This window comes from Pteropus alecto, unplaced genomic scaffold (assembly GCF_000325575.1).
Source record: "Pteropus alecto unplaced genomic scaffold, ASM32557v1 scaffold21, whole genome shotgun sequence".
NCBI lineage: Eukaryota > Metazoa > Chordata > Mammalia > Chiroptera > Pteropodidae > Pteropus > Pteropus alecto.
Genome location: NW_006436282.1, coordinates 17,909,737 through 17,921,256, shown reverse-complemented (window position 1 = coordinate 17,921,256; position 11,520 = coordinate 17,909,737). Strand labels below are relative to the sequence as shown.

Below are 11,520 nucleotides of genomic sequence, written 5' to 3'. Positions count from 1 at the left end.
CAGAGCAACAGAGGGGGGACAAGGAATCGGACAAGTGACAGTGGACAGAGCCATGATTAGGAAAGAGCAAAGAGCCACTTATTGGGGCCAGAAGTCAGGAGAGACTTCTTGAAACATGTGATGCCTCAGCTGAGACCCAAACAATGAAACGGTGTGAGGAGGAGAGGGGAGTGGACAAATATCCCATGCACAGGACAATCATGGGCAGAGGCCCGGAGGCAAGAGAAAGCACATCCAACCAGAAGAACAGCAAGAAGTTTGTCATAAAACAGAGAGCTGGTAGGGAGTGGAGAGAGAGAATCCTGGAGAAATAAGAAGAGCGCAAGTAATGAAGAGCTGGCTCTCTAAGTGATTCTGAAACAAATGGGAGATCACTGAAAGGTGTTGAGGAAGAAATCATAAATACGTTGTATTTTATTTTTAAAATGTTCTGATCACCCCGTGGAGGAAGAATTGTAGAAAACCAAGAAAAAGGTCTAGGCAAGATAAAATGGTGAACCGAGTAATGGCAATGCGGGTAGAGAGACATGAACAGATGTTAAGAGCTACTTAGAAGTTAGAAGAGACCAGACTTGGTTGCAGACTAGCAGAGTGAGTAAGTGTTCAGAAGACTTGGGTTCGAATCCTGACTCTGCCACTTACGGGGAAAGTGACTTCATCCTTCTGCACCTCAGTTTCCCTTTCTGTAGAGTAAGAACAATAATAATAGTACCTACTCGTGGGATTATTATGAAAGATAAACAAGTTAATTCATGAAGTACTTAGAACAGTTCCTGGCATAGGATAAGTGCTCAAAAAAACATTGGCTATTGAGCATAACAACTCGAAACTAGAAACGATTGTTTGTTAACTGTAGAATGGGATGTGGGAGGAAAGGGGAGGAAGCAGTCAAGGATCTTACAAAGGATTTCGCTTGGACAAATGGGTTGATGACAGTAACTGTGCCAGCTACCTATTTATTGCCTCTTAGCTCCAAATCCACGCTTCATTTCATGCTCTGAAATGATGAAGGCCCCGGTACGTATTTCTCCTTTGCAGCTGGCGTTTGGCCATTTCAATAAAAGGCACCTGAGGGGTAGTGCAGCAGAAGAGACTTCTCTTTCTGGATCAGCTGTGCTTCCATTTGCTTTTTCTTGCTGCCAGTGGTGCATGTAGGGAACATCAAGTAGCACTCACCGCCCATCAAGTTTCAGTGGCAGATTCCCATTGAGTCTGAGATACTCCAGAAGTCGCCTGCCCGGATTGGTGCACCTGCACCCTCGAAAGGTGTCTCCCCACTTGTAATTGTGGACAGGCTCTGGCCTGGTGTAACCCAGCAAACCTCCCTGCCATCCAACCGTCTCCAATACGATCTGAATTCCAGTCAATTTGTCCTTTCCTTGGATACTCTCCCGTGGCCTTAGTTATTTTTTACCCTTTTATAGTTAGTCCCTGTTATAGTTAATAATTCTTTATGTTAACCATCTCCTGTTCAAATTACTCTGTTTTCTGTCTCCCACTTGGACCCTGATAGATACAGTACTCTTCATCGAAATGGGAAGCACAGGAGGAGAGACAGGTATTGAAAAGATAAATCCCACTTTGGACTCGAGGTGCTTGCGGGACATACATACAGTGCTGTCTGGCAGGAAGCTGATAGTCTTGGGGGTCTAGAGCTCAGGAGACATGTCCAAGCTGGAGAGAGAGGCTTAGAAGTGAGTAGGCTTAAGGTCTCCAAAATCTTAGTAAATGAAGCATGTATGTAAAAGCCACATGTCAGGGAGACAGAGATCTTTTTTAATATTCGTATGCTCATTCGTCGCATCAAGAATCCTTAAATGTGCTATTATATATGGCAGCACGTTTCATCAAAAGACATGATAATTTTGTGTTGTGTATGTTAGGTAATGTCATTTTTTTATCTATCAACATTTTCAAAGCTAACTACAAATATGATTCAAAAGAGCCAAGTCTTTCTAATAATAAGATAACTAGTTACACACCCAACTTGGAAGCTTAAACCTGGTGGAGGCAGGGGAGTAATCAGCCACATCAGCTACTCTGGACCTGCAAACAGGAAAACTCTAACTGACGTGCCAAAACCCTAAGAAGCAGCATTGAAACTGGTGAACTGCTAAAGTTTGAAACAGCTAGATACAAACATATTTTGAAACACACCCAGGGCCGATCCCTTCAACTTTCCCTGAGTACTAACTCAACCAACATAACTTACTCCTTGCGTCTCCCATTTCTCAAAAGTTTGGATCCACTGACCACAAAAAAAAAGGAAGTTCCGTCAGCAGTTTGCAAAGAAACAACTTAGAAGAGAACTGTATTAAATCCTCAGGGAAATTAAATCCAAATACTCCAATAACTGCATTACAAAATTAACATTAGACTAAGAATTGAATTAATTGCCTCCTACTGTGCAGCTCCTTAGCTACCACAGGACCAAAACAAATGAGGCCAGTGATGTCAACCGCCTTCAGAGAGGCAGAGGGTACCCAGGAGTTTATCCACTGTTGTTTTCAACTTTCTGATTTATTCTGGAGATCTATAACACAGACAGAGGTCTTCACTTCTGGCCATCGCAGACCTCAGATTATGGTAGGCTGGTGAGACAGGCTAGAGGTGGTACAATTCTTGACACAAAAGGTGCAATTTTATGACTCCCTCTTTTGTGACTTCACCGCTAAGTACCTGTGAATAAAAGTAGCTCGAGTGTTGGAAATCAATCAACGTAAGGTGTTTTTCTCCTGCGAGGGTTGAATGGACAGGTGGGAACTAATAATGATTTCTCTGGCACCTAGGCAGTCTAGTGATACGACAAGTCTTTGAGAATATGTCACCTGCACCAAAAGAGACTCGCTCTGGCCTTTCAGTAAATAAGCATCTATTTCTGTAAATTCTTTCCTTATGCCATGATGTCAGTATGCTTGTAGCAATGTGAGATTACCTAACTAATTTGGGCCAGGGGAGCCACAAAATCAGCATGTGTGTGACTCACCAAACCTTTGCTAAGGTTCTTAAGGGCTTTGAAGAAGAAGGGAGGGGGCCGCATCTCATCGAAATAAAATCCCGGTGATTTATACAGTTTTGCCAAATAAGGCCCACAGGGCAAAAACAAAAGGCTTTGAACTGCCTACGGCTTCTCCTGAGACAGCCAGTTTGTCAAAATGCCTATCGCACCATCTTACGCACAGCCTTCACATTGCAGCTGACATTTTCTCTGGAAGCTTTTTAATAGCCGAACAGCATTTTACAAAAAGTTAATTAATAGCATTTTATTTGGATATTGTGAGACTTAGAACTCTTTTCACAGTCTTAATTTTGTTTGACATTTTGAAAACGCTATGCCTAACTCTTTTGTGCGGATAAAAAATAATTTTTTTTTTACATGGCTAGCATGTATTGAATACTATTTTTTCCTTCCCTCAAGAATTGACGCAAACACCAACATATTTTTTGTTGTTTGAGCTCAGAGAATTTAAGCATTCTGTTTGTTTGGAATCTTAATTACTATGGTCCCAAATTTACCTAATTAGAAGCTCCTTTTTAATGAGGAAAATTATTTTCAAAGTTAATGAATTTGTAAGCAAAAATGTTGCTGTCTCTTCCCAGAATGCATTATTCACGTTCCTCACATACATATTTTAGTTAAACACCCTAATTAACATTAGCACTTAAAAATGTGGGATTGATTTCACTGTTAAAGCAAACTTTCCTTTGTTTTTAAGACAGTATAAAAAGACCACAGTTTCCTTTCTTGTAGACATCAGACTGTGCATATAAACTTAATTCTAGATTTTGGACAAAATGGAAGTTATTTCATCAAAACGATTCCTTTTATTGACTTTAGTCACTTCAAGCTTGTTAACACCCATCTTCTGTGCAGATGAATTAATGATGTCCAAACTTCACAGAAAAGAAAACTATGACAAATATTCTGAGGTAAGATTTTTTAAACTCTATCTAACGTGATAGGCATTAACTATATGGCTGTCCAAGTCTAATGCTTTTGTAGAGTAACGAAGAGTCAGTTTGCGCTTTGTTTTTTGTCAAACTTCGGTCTTCCTATGACAGTGTATTGACATAACTTATATTTTTTACCACAATAGCAAACAACCTGGCCTCTTTAATGACAAGTACAGAGTATGATGCTTAGCAAGCACCAGGTGCATTAATAATTTTCAACTGACTCAGAAGTACGCACTTGTTACAAATAGTTGCAAAAATAATGTCTGGATACATTTCAGCTGGACATCTGAACTGTCTTCAGCTACAAACAATAAAAACTATGACATTCATATTTTCTACTTAATAATTATGAGCTAGTAAATTTGCGGTAAATCTGTATGTATCTAGCTAAAAGATTTATCCCCAGATGGTGGAATTGCAAGTTATTTTTATTTTCTTCTTTATGCTTTTAGATATTTTCCAAATTTGCTGAAATGAGTATATATTACTTTTATATTTTGACTTGAGAGAAGCCTCCACTGCCTCTTTTCACAATCAGAGAACAATCTTTTAAATTTTTTAGATGGACAACCTTCACAGTTAAACTAAATCTAATTATATAGCTGCTGTATTTTTAAATAGTTTATTTAAATTTAGTACATTAATAGTACAGTAACCCACAAACTAATTGGTGTTTTACCAAAAGTATATTTATATATTACTAAAAATACACTTTCTTGAGAAATACTTTTACACTGGAACTCTGAATATGAGTTGGATAAAAAGAAATTCAGAGGAGCCTCCTCCGACTGTACCCCAAAACCCGGCTAGCATCTCTGTTTCCATGTATCCACCACTTTGGTCTTTAAGGAGGGGAAAACAAGAGACATGAAGAGGCAGTGGAGGTTTCTCTAAAATCAAAATATAAAAATACATGAAATACTCCTTAAACATGAATCAAAAACTGAAAGACAATCACTGTAGTAAAATAAACTTTTGCTTCATTTCAATATCTCATTATGTTCCTGTGGCTTGAACACCCTACTGTATTCACTATAGATTTTTATTAATATTAGTAGTTCTCTTACAATAGTCCAGGGACAGAGAAAGTAGATTGCTTTAAGAAGCTTAATGCAAATTATTTATTAAAATAGTCTGCTTATGAAAACACAAACTTTGCTTATGGCTTTAACAATTCTATGGATTAAAGCCTTGATTTAAGTTAATTTGGGGTTCAAATCTATTGCTTTTAACAACAATGAATAATTTTAACGGTCATTTCTAATGATAGCCTAGAGGAGACCTTAAAGGGGAAAAGAAAAGAAGTCTCAATTTTGAAGAATTAAAAGATTGGGGTCCAAAAAATGTCCTTAAGACGAATACACCTGCAGTCAACAAAATGCCACACTCAGCAGCCAACCTGCCGCTGAGATTTGGGAGGACCATGGAAAAAGAAAGCACCAGAGGGATGGCCGACCCGCCTCTGAGATTCAGAGGAAACTTTCAGGAAAGCATCTGGAGACGTGTTCCTAATCTGCCCCAAAGGTTTGGGAGAACAACAGCCAAAAGTGTCACCAAGACACTGGGTGATATGCTCCAACAATCCATGCATTCACCATCTGTCAATAAGTTACTTTACTCCGTGACCTATCAGCTCCAAGAAAGCCAGAATCCTGATCAAAAACATCCAAGGTAAATACCTGAAAACCAGTTAAAATGCATGCATAGTTACGTACTGCTGGTCCAGAAACTTTAAAAAGGGTTCTATCTTTTCAAAAGCAGTTTCTAAGAAAGTTAAATTTCTTAGGAAAAAGGCAAAGACACAGGGTAATAAACACCTGTTAAACTAAGAACTATAGAAGGTCAGATATAAACATGACTATGGGTATAAAGTAATGAGATGACATCTCAGCACTCATCAGCCACACACTAAGTGGGAATATTTGACGACAGGATTGGGACCCTAACCCTATGACATATTGCCTAGCACTTGATCTCTCTAACAGTAAAGGTCCCATATGAGGGATTGTCTGCAAGTATAAAGGACACCATCTCAGTAATCCAAGTCTCAGATTCGGGTTTTCTTCCTCAACTTTAAAGCATTTTTTTCTTTTTTCTGGATTTCATGTTATAAATAATTCCTGTTATTATTATCGGTCTTTGTACTAGTTAGTAAATATGGAATATCTACTGTGTACAAATTGGAGCACAAGGTACTATAAAAGTCTCAAAAATTAATAAGCTACCGCATATTATTTTCTAGTAGAGTATATGTGAAAAAAAAAAACTTTTTTAAATTTAAAAAGGTTTAAAGATCTGAAGGAAGTCAGGTGACACATGATGACACCTTATCAGTAAGACCTTTTCAGAACACTATTTATTTTTAACCATGGTACTTATCACCACTTGCCATATTATATATCGAGGGTCTATCCCCCTTACTAGAAATTTGGTTCTATAAATCCCACAATATTCATTCCATATCCTCCATGCCTAGAACTGTGTCTGGCACATAGTAAGCCTTTAATATTTGACAGAATGAATGAAATGATATGAGAGGCACAAATAAGTTCCTACCAAAGGTTAAAGAGAAAAGGAGATTTCTTCATATGGGATTCCAGGGATGTTTTGTGAGTTGGACTTTGAAAGGTGGCTCTGTTTTGATCATTCAGAATCTGATGGGAAGAGAGATGGTACTTTCAGGCAGAGAGGAGTATGAGCAGAGGTATCAAAGCAAGGAGGTCTGGGAACCACTGGGGTTCAGTTTGTCAAGAACACAGAGGAGAGGAAAGAAAGCGAGAAGAACGGAGTAAGAGCAGAGGACGCAGACACTCAGGGCCAGGTTGAGCGTTGGGGACGTTATTCATCGGGAACAGGAGAACCACTGATGTTTCTGCTGAGGTCCTCAGGCGTATACAGGGGTAGGAACTGTCAACTAATCAGGGGTTGGGAGTGGGGCAGTGATGAGGGAGAGAGACGAGTCAACGGTACATTCGCGAGTCTGAGTGCCCATTACAAATTCAGGACCCCATCAGTATCTCACTCATTCCAAGTGTAACGCAATTCAACTTAAGTATAATTAGGCGATTAAAACCATGGCTTGTAATTTTATATGACCTTACATGCTATTGTTCTGATGCAGGATAACATCTTGTACTACTTAACGTTTTAGGAGACTGGGATTCCAGAAAATAGATGATACAGCATTAAACCAAGAAAAATAAAAGATCTGGAGCTTGTCCCTAAAGACAAGATGAAGCCGTGACCTGTAATCTGAAAACAACTCTACAGTGAAGACAGCAGTGAATGAAGAGTCACTACACTCTTCTCATGGACCATCACTGGCAACAATTTTTCTTATCAGTACAGCTGGTATCTTCAAAGTTATTTAAAATTTAAAGAATATTATAATGTAAAGGTGAAATAATTTTTGTCTAAATAAAAAGAGCATTGCAAATACTTGAGAAGCCTCTGGTAATGAGGAGAGGAGGAGAGGGAGGGGAGGGGCGGGTGAAGGGAGGGAGAGAGAGAGAGTGCGAGAGAGAGAGAGAGAGAGAGAGAGACAGAAAGCCATATCACTGTTCTATGTAAAAATCATGGACACAGTTATAGAGAGAGAGAGAGAGAGAGAGAGAGAGATAGAAAGCCATATCACTTTTCTATGTAAAAATCATGGACACAGTTACACTAGAGTAAAAAATTAAATGGAAGAGTAGCTTAACGAATATTATGATGACAAATAATTTAACAGAATAACATAGTTGACAAATAAATGAACATGAATAACAAATCACTTACAAACATGCTTTTATACATCCATTTGTTAGTAAATCTACAATAGACTGAAATTTTTTTAAAAGAGGGATTTTTTTTTTTTTTAAAGCAACTATTAGATACCTCTTTAAGTGTCTCCTGTATCTAGAAATTTGCCTTCTGGTGTATTTCTTTTCTCCTCATTTAATATTTCGAGTATTTGATTTACAGAAAGAATCTGGTTACGCCAAAACTAACAATTTACAAACACAGTAGAGCACAACACAAATGCACAGTTATCTGACATCAGCCTTAAGAACATGAAGACCCTAATCCGATAGTACTGGACCAGTCTCGACTCCGCAGGATACGAACCAGAAATGGTGTTATTTTTCACTCGTCCTGCCCCCAGCTGGACCATGTCGAACCTCCTTTCCCTGGTGGGTAGAGACCCCCTTAACGACACCCTGCACACTCTATAACTTCCTCAGTCACTTCTTAATATTACAAAACTCCGTCAAGTCCAGCTGAAGATGTCAACTTCGCAACCGAAGCAAAGTTTCCCCTCCCCCATCGCCGGCTGGGCGGACGGCTGAAAGACCCTGCAGTGGGCTAGGAGCATCTCTGGCTCTTTCTTCCTTTACCTCAGAGGTAGGGTGGTGGCAGAGAAAATGGCAGACCGCTGGAAAACAATCCCTTCTCCTATGTCCTACAGGGTTGGGGTGGGCAAAGGAGGGATGGGGGTGGGGATCAACAGTGGTCTTTCGTCCTCTCTATATAATGTTGCTGCGTCTACAAGGGAGTTCTTCCAGAAGCATTACTGCGATCTTCACACTGACCCATGAGACATGGGTGCGCCCGATCTTTTCCAGCCACCCTCACCTCATCTGTACCTCCACAGCCTCTCATTGCCGGCAAGCAAGGTTCAGGCCAGTTACTTTCTCAGCATCCACTTGATCCATAGAAAATGCAGATGCCCTTGCCATGCCAAGGGCAGGGCTGCGGCCTGCCCCTCAGCCAACCCCCCGCTGCCCCAGGTGTCTCTCCCTCTGCCCCGCTTAGGAGGCGCAGGGACCATCGGTAAGTCACTGTCTAAGCAAACCGCCTGTCAGAAATGAACCTGCAGTCCCGTCTTCATGACCCCACTCTCCACGGCGATTTTCTAGGAACTTCTCTGCTTGGCTTTGGGGTGAGGGGCGGCGGGCCCCCTTCTGGCCAACCTCTCGTACATGGCCGGCAGGGGTGCGGACAAGGCAGAGGTTGGTATCACTGACATCTCTTTGTGAACCCTGAAGGGGTGTAGCCCCCTCACCATCCATGATTTTCATGATAATGTCAGCTATTTAGCATCTCTGTGCCTCCCGATTTGGTCCTCAGTTGCTAATTCTGAGCAACAGAGAAAGTATCACACAACATCCTGCTGCACTAAAATAAACAAAAAGCCACTTGGTCTCTTGAAACTATGACATAAGGAAATCTCTCATCGGATAACATGGGTTCTTTAACCTAAACACTTGAAATTCATGGAAAATGTTAGGAGAGCTGTCAGTGTCCCCTTCTCTACGTGGCTTACTCTGTTTTAGCTCCTCGCCAGCCCTTCGCCAGCCCCCACAAGAAACCCATTCACATAAAGGACTTGCAGTTGCACCAAGGATGCATGGAATTGTGCCGAGGGGGTCACGCTGCACAGCAGTTCACTGAGAAAGTCGCAGGTAGACAGGCCGCTTCTCCAAGCTCTCTCCAACGCGGCCACTAGCAGGTCCCCTCCTTTCCTGACCTCTATTGCTCACCTCAAGGTGATGTCATGGGCTTGCGACCCATGTAGCCACACAGGGCCCCGAGTTTGGTTAAATGCCCTGCTGTCACTATGTTGAAATTCTTAATAACTTTAAACAAAGGGCCCCATATTTTATTTTTATTTTACACTAGGCCTGTCCTGCTCCCCCCAAACTTGGGGCTACTGGCTCCTGTGTCCACACTCCCAACATCCACCCCCTCTCCATATGTATCAGAGTTTCCTCTGTGAAACACAAGGGCCAGCCTGTCACATAGGCCTGGGAGGTCTGCTAACATCCTACAGTGAGTATAAACAAAACTGCACGACTTGTGAGACGTGGTGGAAATTTGCCTCCCACCGCCCCCTTTAAATGTAAGGATCAGGGAAGGGGCGTGCAGCAATCTTCCCCTGGCCCTGGATGAGCACCTGGCCAGAAGCCATGAACTTCACTGCTGCTCTTGTGATGTCAGACCTTTGGCCTAAGTCAAAAGCACATGGTCTCAATTTCATTTCACTGGGATCGACATTTCAATCTGCGTTCAGCCATTCATTCAGTCATTCATTCATTCATTCACTCATTCATTCACGCTCCACTGTTCCCGTGTCAGCCCTGAGTTAGGGGCAGGACTGTGGCCGACTTCTGTCTGCTCTCTCTTCCAGTCTCACCTGTGCCTGCTTTGTTGGATTCCAGTGGGACGGGAGAGCATGTGAGATGAGGGGCAAGGGGATAGGACAGTCACCAGAGCGGACGAATTCACTCTCCAGACCGAGAAGGTGGCACCGCTCGCCATTCCCAGGGTTTCTCCCGGCAACCGCTCTGTCTCCCATGATACCTTTCAACCTTCACGCTGGCCTCAGCCCTCACCCGGGGGCACAGGCACCCACTCCACACATGCCCACTTCTCTTCTTTAGCTTATAGCTGCTAAAAATGGCAATTCTTCTAAATTATTACACATATGTGTGCATTTTTCTGGGGAGGGAGAGTTCAACAGGACTCAAAACGGCTTCCACAAATCTCTTTCCCGAAGTCTCTATCTGGTCGCCCGAGACTCGCCTCCCACCCCGGATGCCATCCTCCTGCTGCCTCCCAATGCTTTAGCCTTTTGGCCTGGAGTCAGAACCCAGTCCTTTGCTTCACGTGGAACACATTTCCTCATCCTACGGGAGCCCCTCCCCGGTGAAGAGTAAGGGACACAGTACTCCATGTCCCCCCTACCTGCTCCCACGCCTGGGCATGGCTAAGGGGCACTCACGGCAAGGTAGCAACGCTCTCCAAAGAAATCTCATGAACCCAGATCTCATTCTTTTGTAGTCTCCAAGTGAGTGATGCAAGTGAGGACTAGGAGAAGCACTTTGAAGCCTTTCCTCCCAAAAGTCTGCCAATGGTGACCTTGCTTTGAAATTTTACACCTATTAGATTTTGGTATTTAGGTTAAAACTTCACTTTTGACATCCTTTGCAATACCGATGAATCTCTCCTTATAAAGAATGCTTATAGCTGCTAAAAACGGCCATTCTTCTAAATTATTACATATACGTGTGCATTTTTCTGGGGAGGAAGAGTTTGGAATACTGGTGTTAAATTCTCGCAGGGGTTTGCGATTCCGTGAATTTCAAGAATCGCTGCAATAGAAGATTTTTATTTCTAGAATTATTTTAAATTACTATCTAATTCAATTTATAAATGAATATTGCTATCTGACTGGCCATTTAAATGTGGTGAACATAATGCCAAAACAATCAGAGTCGAGTGGTTTAGCCCTGCCTTCCTCCAAACACTGGCTTTTTACAGCAGCATAAAATAGAACTGAGGTGGTAAAGTACTCCTCTCCTCAGGGTACTTTACCAGGCACGTCCCCCAAAATATCCCATTCTGTATCCCCTCCTCTCTGCCCACGCTTCCCTTCCCCAAGGAAATTCCAACTGGACTGGTCCTGAATGAAGCCTGTAAATGCGAGTGGGGTGCAGGGGCCTCTGTGGGCGCTGGGGATGACACGTGTTATACGTCGATGATTTTCATGGAAGGCGCCTTTACTGTTGCTCTGGGGCCCAC

General features: G+C 42.1%; 1 protein-coding gene across 1 annotated transcript; it reads left to right on the top strand.

The window, feature by feature from the left end:
* Positions 1 to 3,795: 3,795 nt before the first annotated feature.
* On the top strand, positions 3,796 to 7,160 carry NPVF (neuropeptide VF precursor). Its single transcript, XM_006912006.1, has 3 exons — positions 3,796 to 3,930; positions 5,228 to 5,628; positions 7,109 to 7,160. Exons 1-3 carry the CDS (start codon positions 3,796 to 3,798, stop codon positions 7,158 to 7,160), a joined length of 588 nt encoding a protein of 195 aa, XP_006912068.1.
* Positions 7,161 to 11,520: the final 4,360 nt, after the last annotated feature.

Coding starts and splice junctions, on each gene's coding strand:
- NPVF (XM_006912006.1), top strand. CDS start 3,796: ATGGAAGTTATTTCATCAAAACGATTCCTTTTATTGACTTTAGTCACT. Junction 3,931..5,227: donor ACTATGACAAATATTCTGAG/GTAAGATTTTTT, acceptor TTCTAATGATAG/CCTAGAGGAGACCTTAAAGG. Junction 5,629..7,108: donor CCTGATCAAAAACATCCAAG/GTAAATACCTGA, acceptor TTAACGTTTTAG/GAGACTGGGATTCCAGAAAA.